Source organism: Tursiops truncatus, chromosome 2, assembly GCF_011762595.2.
Source record: "Tursiops truncatus isolate mTurTru1 chromosome 2, mTurTru1.mat.Y, whole genome shotgun sequence".
NCBI classification, from domain to species: domain Eukaryota; kingdom Metazoa; phylum Chordata; class Mammalia; order Artiodactyla; family Delphinidae; genus Tursiops; species Tursiops truncatus.
Genome location: NC_047035.1, coordinates 66,834,557 through 66,850,504, shown reverse-complemented (window position 1 = coordinate 66,850,504; position 15,948 = coordinate 66,834,557). Strand labels below are relative to the sequence as shown.

The 15,948-nt window shown below is 36.7% G+C and overlaps 1 protein-coding gene across 3 annotated transcripts in view; it reads left to right on the top strand.

Annotated features, from left to right (window-relative positions):
- Positions 1 to 15,948, top strand: part of NUBPL (NUBP iron-sulfur cluster assembly factor, mitochondrial) — a 297,899-nt gene that overhangs the window by 2,672 nt on the left and 279,279 nt on the right. For all 3 annotated transcript variants that reach the window (XM_073800566.1, XM_073800565.1, XM_073800567.1), the window contains exon 4: positions 1,676 to 1,710. In XM_073800566.1, coding sequence (XP_073656667.1) covers positions 1,676 to 1,710 — 35 coding nt within the window. The remainder of the gene's footprint in view (positions 1 to 1,675; positions 1,711 to 15,948) is intronic.

Genomic DNA, 15,948 nt, shown 5'->3' with positions numbered 1-15,948 from the left:
GGTATTTTGTTTTTCAAATTTGGAAGCTCTTAGTTTTTGGTTCTAGAATCCACCTCTACTTGTGTTTTGAAAATTCAGAGTACATTTACCTGTATTCAGTGGTGTGACTCCTTTTGCAAGCTCTGTGTTTACTTGGACTGGTTAAAGATGGAAAGTGTTTTCGTGATAATAGCTATAAGTTCTTTGGGTTTTGTGCAATATAATTTGTTGGGTCTGTAGGCTAGCACTTGTGTAAAACAAATTGTTTATTGTTTTTGGTTGTAAGATCGTCTGTTACCATGGAATGTGACAGCAGTTAGACAGGAAAATATATGAGAAAATGTACAGTGTTTGACACATAAGTGCTTCAGTAAGTGTCCCTTCCTTGCGTTTTTTTCTTTGTTAGCATCATACCACTTGTCCCAAATAATTGGCCTATATTGTTTCATAACAGCTCTATCTGCATACATAAGCCTTAGAAATAGATTATTTCTATGTAACTCTGTTGGTATTCTATTTCTTTCCATTATATGTATTTATTCCTGTTCCAAACTATCTCAAAATACTTCCTATTTGAATATGTATGCTGGAGATATTTTGGATTAAAATGATGACATTTGATTAATACAGACATGCTCTGTGATTCTATTGTGTAAATGCAGAAAGACCCTCACATTAAAATGAATTACTCTCTAAAAGTTTCTGCCTAAAAGTTGGATTATGTTTAACCTGAAATTCAGAATTATTTTATAATTTATAAAAATTAATTTGTCAAGTGCCATGCCTTAGGCATAATACTATAATACATACAGTATTTGATTTAATTCTCACAACAGTTATGAAATAGGACCTCATTTTATAGAGGAAGAAACAGGCTTGGAGTAAAATATTCTACTCAAGATTATAAAACAGAGAGTGGTGAAACTGGGGTTTGAACCAGGTCATCCTTGAAAGTTTATGCTCTTAAATACTTTAAAGGAAACAATATCGGCATCATTTATAACACTGTTCTGTAAGGAATTGTGATCCACAGTATGAGGGTCTATTTATTTATCAGTTTTGGGAATGTGTTACTTTTGAACCTCTTTTTCATCTCAGATGTAGCATATCCTTATTGCTGGGCTAAAGGTGGTTTTGGGGACTACTGCTTTCCCCCTTTATGTCTTTGAGATTCACGAACAATAGGCACTTTTGGGAAAAAGTTTCACTGCCTTGCCTTTTACCTTCCTCTCTTCCCTCTGCTCACTGGTCCAACCTTTCATTTACATGGGTATTTGTGAGTTAGATATTTGGAATTCCTGCATTACCAGCATTTATTTTTAAAAAGCAATAGGATCACATCCATTTTTATTTATTAAAAAGTAGGTAGTTTTTCCTCAAAATATATTTTTGAAAATAATTGAATGATATATACCATTAGCATCATTTAAAAAAAACTTTGATTATTTAAATACAATTGTAACATGATAAATGGATTAATTAAAATGATAATTTGGGGGCAGACATCTACTGTTTATGTTGAAATGTTACTTTCTTTTTTGTGTTTTTTACTTTCTGTATTCTCTCCATGTCCTTGTTTTTTATAATGGAGATATATTAAAACTTTATTTGCCTTGGTTGTTACATTGAACATATTAAAAGACAATGAATTTTAGTAGAAGGAAAGTTATTAAATTTACTTTTTTGTTTCTTACAGTGAACCTTGCACTTGCTTTATCAGCGAATGATTCGGTAGGTGTTTATTAATAGAAATACTAATTTATTAAAATGTTTCTTAAGGCAATGATTAAGAGCATACTGATGTTTTTCATTTACTCTGTTGGGCATATAGTGTAGCTCTAGTCATTTGCATGTCTTTAAGGAGCTCAAAAATCTGCCGTAAGTACTGGTTATATTTAATAATGATGATGAACATGGAAGGGACCACTAGTCAAGGAATTCAGGCAGCCTCTAGAAGCCAAGGAAATGGCTTTTTCCTTAGAGCCTCCAAAAGGTATGTAATCCTCTCAGCACCTTAATTCTAGCTCATTGAAACCTATTTTGAACTTCTGTGATAATTTCTTACAGTAGGAGTGGGAAACTGATACAGGAAGTCAATTTTCTTAGTTCTTAAATTTCTGAAGATGTCTTTATTTTGCCTTAATATATCATAGTTTGACTAGATGTAGAATTCCAGGTTTACAATAATTTCCTCTCTGAACCTTGAAAACAATATTCCATTTTCTTCTAGCATGCTAATGAGATGTCTGATGCTAGTCTGATTTATATTGCTTTGTAATAACCTGTGTTTTTCCCTTTAAAGCTTTTAAGAGTTTTCTTTATGTCTTTTAAGTTTAGAAATGTCACAAATATGTGTCTGGTTGTTGGCTTTACATTTTTTTTACCTGTTTGGAAATTGGCCAAGCAGTACAAGGCTTGAGTCTTTTTCAGCTCAGGGAAAATTTCTTCATTGATTACTTTTTGTGATGTGTTTGTTCTTTCTCCAGAAACCTATTAGGTAGATATTGACCCTTCATGCTTGTTAATTTTTCTCTCATGTTTTCCATCTCCTTGTCTTTTGCTCTGTGTTTTGGAAGAAGTCTTAGACCATTTTCCACACTGCTATATTGGGTTGTAGTTGTTATTTAGCCCTTCCAATTTTTATTTTTAATTTGGAAATGATATTTTTTCCAGTTTTCCAGAACTGTTTTATTTTCCAGTTGCTATCCACTTAAAAAAAAAAAAAAGGTTGCACCATTCGTTTGAGTCTCTCTGAGGATGCTAATTAGAATTAATAAAAAATGTTCCTTTTAATGATCTCTATTTACTTAGCATGGTGGTTCTTATAATGTGGTCCTCAGACCAGCAGAATCAGCATCACCTGGGAACTTGTTAAACATACAAAATCTTGAGCCCCAGACCTACTGAATCAGAAACCGTGAAGGTGGAGTCCTACAGTCTTGTTTTAATCAGCCCTCTAGATGATTTTGATGCATGCTAAAGTTTCAGAACCATGGATGTATTGTTTTTTAAAACTCTAAACTGCTGATGGGATCCTGTTTCGTTTTCCACTGTGATTATATTTTTAATTTAGTTTAAAGCTATTTTTTCCTCTTGTTTCAATGGGAATTTGGAAGAGAGATATTCATGTATGATTAGGCAACCTTATTGAAATAAAAGCCAGTAATATATTTTTTTCTTGGCTGCGCCCTGCAGCATGCGGGATCTTAGTTCCCCAACCAGGGATCGAACCATTGACCCTGGAGTGGAAACTCAGATTCCTAACCACTGGACTGCAAGGGAAGTCCCACCAGTAATACTTTTTAAAAAATAGTTTTTATTAGAGTACTTAGTTATCTTGGAGAAGGGACCCCATCTTCCTTAAAGAAGGGAGGAAACAAGGAAAATTCAATGGATGAGAAGGTAAATAAATTCATAGGTGTGGGGATCTTTTAATTTGGTTATCATTTCAGCCAAAGCTTTGATTCTTAAGACAATGCGAAGTAATTATATAAGAAGCAATCGAAGGATGAAAAGAATAGTTAAAAAGAGGTTGATTCCTTCATGTTAGATGTTGCTAGTTTTGATGAGATGGTAGCTCAGATTTTTTTTTTCTTTTTTCTTTTTTTTTCCGTTTCAGGGAGCAGGGATGGTCAGCTTCATATTTAATGCTTTAGATGTATGACAGGGAAATAAGCAACAAGGAAGGAAAAGCAATGTTTTTCCCTGGGCCAGTTTTTCAGAAAGCATTTTAGTGTCCTTAAGTGTTTTTAAATATGTTTGTAAAATCTACTGTAGGAAGGGCTTAAGTATTCTGTTATCCAGATGAAGGTTTTTTTTTTTTCATTTCTTGATATTTTGTAGCAAAGTTAGTTTAGAAATTAAAAAGAAGATAGCCAGGAAATTTGAGCAGCATGCTATGGAACTCAAAGATAATCTGACATAATACAGTGTTTTACAATTGGCTACTGTCTTGTTCTCTTAATCTATATATACTTAGGAAAGATCACTTTTATACAGCATGTATACTTGATTAATAGTGTTTTTATTTGGGAGCAGCACGTTTGGCTTAAACTGTGATCTGCCAGAGGACTGCCTGTGTATAGAAAAGAAGATAAATCATATATAAATATATGATTTATATGTATCTGGCAGTCTTATAATCTGTGTTGCCCAACTTAAGATGTTACTAATATTACACTTATTTAGAGGACATGTTTGGTCTTTAGGGAAAACTCAAGGTTCCTCCAAGCCCTTCTTATTGCCTGAGCTGATATATATAGATGGCTTATGTCCAAGGACATTTATTGGGACATGGTACTAGGGTATGTTGCTTTATGGGCTGAAAACCTCCAGTTAGGATGGTGTCTTTGGAGCTGATCTAGTGATTCATTCCCATGGAGTCTTAATTGCATGGAGCTTATATTGTAAGAGGGGTCTCTGACCTGCTCACCCTTAGGCCAACTTTTGTTTTTTTACATCTTTATTGGAGTATAATTGTTTTACAATGTTGTGTTAGTTTCTGCTGTATAACAAAGTGAATCAGCTACATGTATACATATACCCGCATATCCCCTCCTTCTTGAGCCTCCCTCCTACCCTCCCTATACCACCCCTCTAGGTGGTCACAAAGGACCGAGTTGATCTCGCACTAGCTATCTATTGTACATTTGGTAGTGTATATATGTCAGTGCTACACTCTCATTTCATCCCAGCTTCGCCTCCCCCCCAACCCCCCCCGCCCCGTCCTCAAGTCCACTCTCTACATCTGTGTCTTTATTCCTGTCCTGCTCCTGGGTTCATCAGAACCAGTTTTTTAAAAAAAATTCCATATATATGTGTTAGCATATGGTATCTGTTTCTCTCTTTCTGACTTACTTCACTCTGTATGACAGACTCTAGGTCCATCCACCTCACTACAAATAACTCAATTTCGTTTCTTTTTACGGCTGATTAATATTTCATTGTATATATGTGCCACTTCTTCTTTATCCATTCATTGGTTGATGAACAGTTAGGTTGCTTCCATGTGCTTAGGCCAACTTTGCCAAAGACCTTGCTAACCCTTTTCTCCTATTTTCCTTGGGTTGGTACTTGCCCCTTTTCAGCATTGGAGTGGGAAGATCTAATAAGATTAATTTGCTGGTCTAGGGGAAACAGGTCTAGGAAGTTATTCATTTTACTTTTAATGTTGGCCTTATGATCTCTAAACTGGGTTATGTAAACCCCAAGGGGTATGCAAGATAGGCCATTGGAATGTAGAAGGGAAATTTATCTTTTCTTTTTTTTTTTAAATTTTAAAATTTTATTTTATTTATTTGTTTTTATATAGCAGGTTCTTATTAGTTATCCATTTTATACATATTAGTGTATACATGTCAATCCCAATCTCCCCATTCATCCCACCACCACTCCCACCCCCTGCCACTTTCCCCCTTTGGTGTCCATACGTTTGTTCTCTACATCTGTGTCTCTATTTCTGCCTTCAAACCGGTTCATCTGTACCATTTTTCTAGGTTCCACACATATGCGTTAATATACGATATTTGTTTTTCTCTTTGTGACTTAACTTCACTCTGTTTGACAGTCTCTAGATCCATCCATGTCTCTACAAATGACCCAATTTCTTTCCATTTAATAGCTGAATAATATTCTATTATATATGTACCACATCTTCTTTATCCATTTGTCTGTCGATGGGCATTTAGGTTGCTTCCATGTCCTGGCTATTGTACATAGTGCTGCAATGAACACTGGGGTGCATGTGCCTTTTGAATTATGGTTTTCTCTCTGGGTATATGCCCAGTAGTGGGATTGCTGGCTCATATGGTAATTCTATTATTAGTTTTTTAAGGAACTCGATACTGTTCTCCATAGTGGCTGTATCAATTTACATACCCACCAACAGTGCCAGAGGGTTCCCTTTTCTCCACACCCTCTCCAGCATTTGTTGTTTGGAGATTTTCTGATGATGCCCATTCTAACTGGTGTGAGGTGATACCTTACTGTAGTTTCGATTTGCATTTCTCTAATAATTAGTGATGTTGAGCAGCTTTTCATGTGCTTCTTGGCCATCTGTATGTCTTCTTTGGAGAAATGTCTATTTAGGTCTTCTGCCCATTTTTGGATTGGGTTGTTTGTTTTTTTAATATTGAGCTGCATGAGCTGTTTATATATTTTGGAGATTAATCCTTTGTCCGTTGATTCATTTGCAAATATTTTCTCCCATTCTGAGGGTTGTCTTTTCATCTTGTTTATGCTTTCCTTTGCTGTGCAAAAGCTTTGAAGTTTCATTAGGTCCCATTTGTTTAGTTTTGTTTTTACTTCCGTGACTCTAGGAGTTGGAGCAAAAAAGATATTGCTGTGATTTATGTGAAAGAGTGTTCTTCCATGTTTTCCTCTAAGAGTTTTATAGTGTCCGGTCTTACATGTAGGTTTTAATCCATTTTGAGTTTATTTCTGTGTATGGTGTTAGGGAGTGTTCTAATTTCATTCTTTTACATGTAGCTGTCCAGTTTTCCCAGCACCACTTATTGAAGAGACTGTCTTTTCTCCATTGTATATCCTTGCCTCCTTTGTTATAGATTAGTTGACCATATGTGCGTGTGTTTATCTCTGGGCTTTCTATCCTGTTCCATTGATCTATATTTCTTGTTTTTGTGCCATATTGTCTTAATTACTGTAGCTTTGTAGTATAGTCTGAAGTCAGGGAGTCTGATGCCTCCAACTCCATTTTTTTCCCTCAAGACTGCTTTGGCTATTTGGGGTCTTTTGTGTCTCCATACAAATTTTAAGATATTTTGTTCTAGTTCTGTAAAAAATGCCATTGGTAATTTGATAGGGATTGCATTGAATCTGTAGATTGCTTTGGGTAGTATAGTCATTTTCACAATGTTGATTCTTCCAATCCAAGAACATGGTATATCTGTCCATCTGTTTGTGTCATCTTTGATTTCTTTCATCAGTGTCTTACAGTTTTCTGAGTACAATTCTTTTACCTCCTTAGGTAGGTTTATTCCTAGGTATTTTATTCTTTTTGTTGCAATGGTGAATGGGATTGTTTCCTTAATTTCTCCTTCTGATCTTTTGTTGTTAGTGTATAGCAATGCAAGAGATTTCTGTGCATGAATTTTGTATCCTGCAACTTTACCAAATTCACTGATTAGCTCTAGTAGTTTTCTGGTGGCATCTTTAGGATTCTCTATGTATATTATCATGTCAGCTGCAAACAGTGACAGTTTTACTTCTTCTTTTCCAGTTTGTATTCCTTTTATTTCTTTTTCTTCTCTGATTGCTGTGGCTAGGACTTCCAAAACTATGTTGAGTAATAGTGGCACGAGTGGACATCCTTGTATTGTTCCTGATCTTAGAGGAAATGCTTTCAGTTTTTCACCATTGAGAATGATGTTTGCTGTGGATTTTTCATTTATGGCCTTTATTATGTTGTAGTAGGTTCCCTCTCTGCCCACTTTCTGGAGAGTTTTTATCATAGATGGGTGTTGAATTTTGTCAAAAGCTTTTTCTGCATCTATTGAGATGATCATATGGTTTTTATTCTTCAATTTGTTAATATGGTGTATCACATTGATTGATTTGCATATATTGAAGAATCCTTGCATCCCAGCATAAATCCTGCTTGATCATGGTGTATGATCCTTTTAATGTGTTATTGGATTCTGTTTGCTAGTATTTTGTTGAGGATTTTTGCATCTCTATTCATCAGTGATGTTGGTCCGTAATTTTCTCTTTTTGTAGTATCTCTGTCTGGTTTTGGTGTCAGGGTGATGGTGGCCTCATAGAATGAGTTTGGGAGTGTTCCTTCCTCTGCAATTTTTTGGAAGAGTTTGAAGAGGATTGGCGTTAGTTCTTCTCTAAATGTTTGATAGAATTCACCTGTGAAGCCACCTGGTCCTGGACTTTTGTTTGTTGGAAGATTTTTAATCATAATTTCAATTTCAGTGCTTGTGACTGGTCTGTTTATATTTTCTGTTTCTTCCTGGTTCTGTTTCTTCCTGGTTCAGTCTTGGAAGGTTATACCTTTCTAAGAATTTGTCCGTTTCTTCCAGGTTGTCCATTTTATTGGCATAGAGTTGCTTTTAGTATGTCTTAGGATCCTTTGTCTATCTGGGGTGTCCGTTGTAACTTCTCCTTTTTCATTTCTAATTTTATTGATTTGAGTCCTCTCCCTCTTTTTCTTGATGAGTCTGGCTAAAGGTTTATCAATTTTATCTTCTCAAAGAAGCAGGTTTTAGTTTAATTGATCTTTGCTATACTTTTCTTTGTTTCTATTTCATTTATTTCTGCTCTGATCTTTATGACTTCTTTCCTTGTACTAACTTCGGGTTTTGTTTATTTTTCTTTCTCTAGTTTGTTTAGGTGTAAGGTTTGATTGTTTATTTGAGATTTTTATTGTTTCTTGAGGTAGGATTGTATTGCTATAAACTTCCCTCTTAGAACTGGTTTTGCTGCATCCCATAGGTTTTGGATCATGGTGTTTTCATTGTCATTTGTCTCTAGGTATTTTTTGATTTCCTCTTTGATATCTATAGTGATCTCTTGGTTATTTAGTAATGTATTGTTTAGCCTCCATGTGATTGTGGTTTTTACGTATTTTCTGCCTGTAATTTATTTCTAATCTCATAGCGTTGTGGTTGGAAAGGTGCTTGATATGATTTCAATTTTCTTAAATTTACCGAGGCTTGATTTGTGACCCAAGATGTGATCTATCCTGGAGAATGTTCCGTGTGCACTTGAGAAGAGAGTGTAATCTGTTTTTGGATGGAATGTCCTATAAATATCAATTAACTCTATCTGGTCTGCTGTGTCATTTAAAGCTTGTGTTTCCTTATTAATTTTCTGTCTGGGTGATCTGTCCGTTGGTGCAAGTGAGGAGTTAAAGTCCCTCACTATTATTGTGTTACTGTCAATTTCCTCTTTTATAGCTGTTAGCAGTTTCCTTATGTATTGAGGTGCTCCTATGTTGGGTGCATATGTATTTTTATTTGTTATATCTTCTTCTTGGATTGATCCCTTGATCATTATGTAGTGTCCTTCCTTGTCTCTTGTAACATATTTTATTTTAAAGTCTATTTTATCTGATATGAGTATTGCTACTCCAGCTTTCTTTTGATTTGCATTTTCATGGAATATCTTTTTTCCATCCCCTCACTTTCAGTCTGTATGTGTCCCTAGGTCTGAAGTGGGTCTCTTGTAGACACTATATATATGGGTCTTGTCTTTTTATCCATTCAGCGAGGCCTGTGTCTTTTGGTTGGAGCATTTAATCCATTCACATTTAAGGTAATTATCGATATGTATGTTTCTATTACCATTTTCTTAATTGTTATGGGTTTGTTTTTATAGGTCCTTTTCTTCTCTTGTGTTTCCCACTTGGAGAGGTTCCTTTAGCATTTGTTGTAGAGCTGGTTTGGTGGTGCTCAATTCTCTTAGCTTTTGCTTGTCTGTAAAGCTTTTGATTTCTGCATCGAGAAATTTTACTCTACCCAGCAAATTATGAATGAGATCCTTGCTGGGCAGAGTAATTCTGGTTGTAGGTTTTTCCCTTACATCACTTTAAATATGTCCTACCACTCCCTTCTGGCTTGTAGAGTTTTTGCTGAGAAATTTGCTGTTAACCTTATGGGAGTTCCCTTGTATGTTGTCATTTTTCCCTTGTTGCTTTCAATAATTTTTCTTTGTCTTTAATTTTTGTCAATTTGATTACTATGTGTTTCGGCATGTTTCTCCTTCAGTTTATCCTGCCTGGGACTCTCTGCACTTCCTGGACTTGGGTGGCTATTTCCCGTGTTAGGGAATTTTTCGAGTATAATCTCTTCAAATATTTTCTCAGGTCCTTTCTCTCTCTCTCCTCCTTCTGGGACCCCTATATTGCGAATGTTATTGCCTTTAATGTTGTCTCAGAGGTCTCTTAGGCTGTCTTCATTTCTTTTCATTCTTTTTTCTTTATTTTGTTCCACGACAGTAAATTCCAGCATTCTGTCTTCCCGGTCACTTACTCGTTCTTTTGCCCCAGTTATTCTGCTATTGATTCTTTCTAGTGTATTTTTCATTTCAGTTATTGTAATGCTTATCTCTGTTTGTTCTTTAATTCTTCTGGGTCTTTGTTAAACATTTCTTGCATCTTCTTGATCTTTGCCTCCGTTCTTTTTCTGAGGTCCTCTATCATCTTCACTATCATTGTTCTGAATTCTTTTTCTGGAAGGTTGCCTATCTCCACTTCATTTAGTTGTTTTTCTGGGGTTTTATCTTGTTTCTTCATCTGGAACATAGTCCTCTGCCTTTTCATTTTGTTTATCTTTCTGTGAATGTGGTTTTCATTCCACAGGCTGCACAATTGTAGTTCTTCTTCCTTCTGCTGTCTGCCCTCTGGTGGATGAGGCTATCTAAGAAGCAAGCTTCCTGATGGGAGGGACTGGTGGTGGGTAGAGCTGGGTGTTGATCTGGTCGGCAGAGCTCAGTAAAACTTTAATCCCCTTGTGTGCTGATGGGTGGAGCTGGGTTCGCTCCCTGTTGGTTGTTTGGCCTGAGGCGACCCAGTACTGGAGCCTGCCTGGCTCTTTTGTGGGGCTAATGGCGGACTCCAGGAGGGCCCACGCAAGGGCTACTTCCCAGAACTTCTGCTGCCAGTGTCCTTGTCTCTGAGGTGAGCCACAGCCTCCCCCCGCCTCTGCAGGAGACCCTCCAACACTAGCAGCTAGGTCTGGTTCTGTCTCCTGTGGGGTCACTGCTCCTTCCCCTGGGTCCCGATGTGCACACTGCTTTGGGTGTGCCCTCCAAGAGTGGAGTCTCTGTTTCCCCCAGTCCTGTCGAAGTCCTGCAATCAAATCCCCCTAGCCTTCCAAGTCTGATTCTCTAGGAATTCCGCCTCCCATTGCCAGACCCCCAGCTTGGGAAGCTAAACGTGGGGCTCAGAACCTTCACTCTAGTGGGTGGACTTCTGTAATACGTGTTCTCCAGTTTGTGAGTCACCCACCCAGTGATTATGGGATTTGATTTTATTGTGATTGCGCCCCTCCTACCATCTCATTGCGGCTTCTCCTTTATCTTTGGATGTGGGGTATCTTTTTTGGTGAGTTCGAGTGTCTTCCTGTCGATGATTGTTTAGCAGTTAGTTGTGATTCTGGTGCTCTCGCAAGAGGGAGTGAGCACACGTGGAAATTTTTCTTTTTATTAATTTTTATCTTTTAAAATTTATGTTTTTGTATATACTCATTAATTTATACTAAATTAGTATAGTAGCTCTAATAAAAAATATCAACAGATATCTTAACATATATTGAAGTTGTATACCTAAACATTTTTTACTGATTGGGGTGCATGATCAAAAAAGTTTGGGTGTCACTGGCCTAGGCTAAAGGAATTTCTGTGCTGGATCATACGCCAGTTGAAAAGAAGACTACTTTGTAGATGGAGGTAAAGGCCTTATAGGAATAGGGTGTGGGTTTTCCTTGCCTTTTCCTTGCCCTTTGTACTTTCCTTTGAGGATGTAGAAGGTAGTATTGCAGAGAAGAATTTGGGATTATGTCATGTGTGCCATGCATCTAAATATTATATCCCATGATATGTTGGAGCTGGCTCATGCTTGTTCTGAGAGCTGATTGTTAAATTTCCAAGAATTTTGCAAACCAGTTGATATCATGTTGTTAGCTTGAAATAGGCCATGGTGGGAGTATTTAAACCATAGAAATCGGAAAATACTGAAAATTAGACTCCCCTCCTCACCTTGGGCCATTGTTAAACATTTACTGGCATACCCACTGGTCATACATATTGACAGTCACATATTTTAGTTTTTCTTTTTTCTGTCTTCTTAACCACCTTTATTATGGATCTCATTTTTCTACAGTATAAATTTAATAAACAGTGAGAAGTGCGCTGAAGCTGGAGAGAGAAAGGTAAAGGTCACCAGAAACTACTGATAAATTCTGTGAGATTCCTAAGTCAATTTATTTCTGTTCGTTTTAGTTCAACAGACATTTATTGAGCGCCTGTAACACTCATTGCCAGACACCCTGGGTATAAAGAAAAGTAAACATGCCTACTAAGACTACATTCACAAAACAGTGTTTTGTGTGTGTATATATAATTATATGTGTATATATCTCTGTGTATGTCTGTGTTTGTGTATTTTGGTGGTTTATAGCTGAATTAGGTTTAATAATAGTTTTTCCTGTGGGTAAGTGTAAATTAAAGTAACACTTAATAAGGTTTTATTGTGCTTTATAACAGAGTAGACACACTGTGTACTCTTAAAGTTTTTATAATCTAGTAAAGACAAGGGGAAGATAAATGTCTTAAAATGATGAGCTGTGTTCAAGGTCAAATGTAATAGTGTTTCTGTCTAAGGTGACTAACTTTTATTCCAGAGAAAAGCAGTCTTTTTTCATAGAGCATGTTCGTGAACATAATTGTATTTGCCTCTCACAGAACCCTGTAATGCAGTGCACTTAGTATTTATCAGTTTTACAGTCTTATTGATTCTGCCCTAATCCTTGTCACATTTCATCAGCCAGCAAATAAACTTTTTTAGTCTCTGCAATATTTTTCCAATATGTATCTTTCTATTTTCACTGTTCCCACTCTAATTAAGGGTCACATTACTTCTTTTTGGCTCATTCATTGACTTATACCTCAGACAGTTATTGAGTGCCTGCTCCTTCCCAAGCACTTTGCTACTTTGGAGGATTTAGAAATGAATAAGACATAGAAATGAATAAGCCCCTTTGAGGGACTCACAGACCAGCAGACCACTGCAATGACCTCTTACCTGCTCAAGCTCAAATCCATTCAGTACATAATGCCAGATTACTCTTACTTAAGCACCACTGGAACCTCATTTTCTCCCCACTCAGAGTCACTGCTGAATGCCTTTGCTGGGATTCAAGATCCTCTATGATCTGGCTCCCATCCACATTTCTGGGTTTATCTTCAGCTCTTCTAAATGGTCCCTGTGCTCTAGCAAGTCAGGGTTACTTGCTGTTGCCAGTTTGGGCTTGGATATATTATGTTCTTGATAGCTCACAGCCTTTCTTCTATGTTTCTACTGGAGCGTTCTCTACTTCTTCTTCAGCTTTACACGTCCTATCCTCCAGGCTGCCATGTATGGCTATGCTGGTTATATCCTGCCCAAGAGTACTTGTCAAGGGAATCGAGTGATGACAGAAATCCGGGCTACCCTCCTCTTCATGTGCACCCACAGACTGCTTTCTAATTCACACAGAGGCACTGTATGAGCTAGCCTTACCCTGAGAGGCAGCTTAGTGAAGTGCTCCCCTGAATTCCCTCCAAGTGAGGGTCTTTTTTCCATCTTGTGAAATCCAATAGCACTATTTATTGTTACTATTATTATGTACCCATGTAGCCATTCTGGCCATTTTTATAATAACAAATAATAAAACTAACATTTATTGAACATTTATAATATGTCAAGCACTGTTCCTCATGACATGGTTCTTAATTCATTTATTCTTCATAGCAACCATATAGGAATAGATACTATTATGATCCCTGTCGTAGATAAGAAGCAGAAGCACCTGGAGGCTAAGTATTTTGCCCAAGCTTACCCAGGAAGTAAATGGCAGAGCCAGGTTTGAATGCAGCCTAGATCCTGTGCTATTAACCTACTTGTTATACCGCTCCTATGTTGTCTAGATTCTTATGATTCAGAGCTGTGTCGTCTTTATTCTTGGCTATCCTTAGCAGCTAGCACAGTGATTTATGACTTAGGAAATAGACAACAAATGTTTGCTACATGGATGATTTGTGTGCATAGATGGGTTTAATAGTATGTGAGTGCAAAGTTTTGTTTTGTTTTGCTTTGGTTTTTGAGGAGTGCTGTGGGATGCGAGGGCTCTTGTGGCTTGGTGGCCTGCACGCTGTTCTTTTCCTGTTTCTTAAAAGATGGTGTGCTCCATGATTCTCCTTGGCCCTTTTCTCATTTTAAACTCTATCCAGTAATCTCATCTTTTCCCACTGCCCCAGTTACTACCCATGTGCCCTGGATTCCAAATGCATCAGCAGCCTGGATATCTTTCCTGGGTGCCAGACCTGGCTCTCTCATCTACTGTAGATGTACACTTGAATGCTTTACAAACATTCAAACTCAGCATGTGTAAAACCAATCTCTTCTTTCCTATAACTGTCTTTGTCCTATGAGGGTCATGTGGTTCCCTCCCATCTCTAAATCAGTCACCTGTTACTGCTGCTTCTACCACTCAAAGCTTTCTAGAATATGTCTTCTCATTTAATTCCTTAATGCCACTGTTTTATTCAGACCCTTATTATGGATCTTCTGTGAGGTGATTCCTGCTCTCCATTTTCTCTGCTATGATGCTTTGAGGAAAGGGCTAGTACTTCCCACATTATTTCAGAGGTTTGTTTACTTGTTTAACTCCTGTGCTAGTCTGTGAACCTTTTAGGGCCAGTGCTGTTGGTCTCGTTCCCTTTTTTTATCCTCAGTGTCTAGTCCAGTGATGGTATATAGTAGGCTCTTGGTAAATGTTGGTAATGAGAGTGGAATGTGTTAAGTGAAGAGTGGTTGTGAATATATATACTTATATATTTCATATATGTGGTAGATTCTAAGTGTTGGATAAGCTATCTATCGTTTGTTCAATGCTAAATTATGTCTTTTTTTCCCCTGAGCAAGTGAAATTAAAATCTAAGTGGGATAATGTGAAGTGCTTAGCACAATGGCTGATACATAGTAAGTTCTAAGTCACTTTTAGTATTGTAGCTAAATAAAATCTTTTTGTAAGTAATATCTCAAAAGTTGATAGGCATTTTACTTACTTGACTATTTTAACAAAAACTTATTTTAAGTTTTTACTTATTTTCCTTTGCTAGAATGCATCATTAAGTAGAATTTTAATTGGACTGAAAGATGGAAAAGAAAGTAGTATTACCTTTAAAGAGTTTGTGTTTCTTTGGTTAGTTTTTTCCATTGATGTTTATCTCAAAATATTTATTTTTTCCCCATGATCACATAATGTCTCTATACTTATTCTTTGCAGATGTACTGCTCTTTTTCACAAATTATTATGAATGGCTCTTTAAACATAATTAAGATTATCTTAAGCCTTTGAAGTTCTGTGATCGTGTTAGGAAAAACTGGGAAGTTTTAGTTCAAGATTTAGGTTTTGGTTTTTGAAAAGTTCAGTGATCTTGGGAACAGAACATGTTATGTACCGCCACTTAAAACACTGTGATTAAACAAACAAACAAACAAAAAGCCCCCCCAAAAAACACTGTGATTTTCTTCATTAATAGTTATGTGTACAGCAGTTAACATTCTAGCTTTTTGGTATCAAACAGACCTGGGCTTGATTCTGGCTCTGCCTTTTGCAAACCGTATAACTTTTGCCTGTACCTACCTCTTAAGGCTGTGAGTATTAAAGGAGATAGTGCATGTAAAGCACTTAGCACAGTGTCTGGCACATAGTAAGTGCCAATAAGAGCTCTTCTTATTAAGCTGGTACTCCAAATGCCAGCCTGGACACATTATTATAATCTGGAATATTAGTTATGATGTGAATTTGGGTTAAATATGGATGAAACTGTTTCTCACAATTAATGGGAAATCCTGATGAATACTATTTAGCTCAAGTTTGTAAGATTGGGCTCATATTTCTTTAATGCCAGTGTTGTAGAGGAATTACTCTATATTTAAGCAACCTGTTCTTAATGTTTTTTTATCATAGCTTGATAGTATTATACATTTCTTATGAAAAAATATTTTGTTATTATGGTTAGCCATTTTGGAGGAAGGGTACACCATTAGTGTTTAAAGTATAGCTATTTTAAAGCTAGAGGGGAAACTAGGGCGAGAGATCCAGAAGGAACAATTGCAAAATCATTATTTTTGCTCCTTTTTGTTCTTCAGTTCAAAAGTAATTCTTGGTAAGAAGTGTGTTTTATAAGTGAATTTGAATTCACAAATTTTGACATTTACTGAGGAGAGAGACTCAGAAG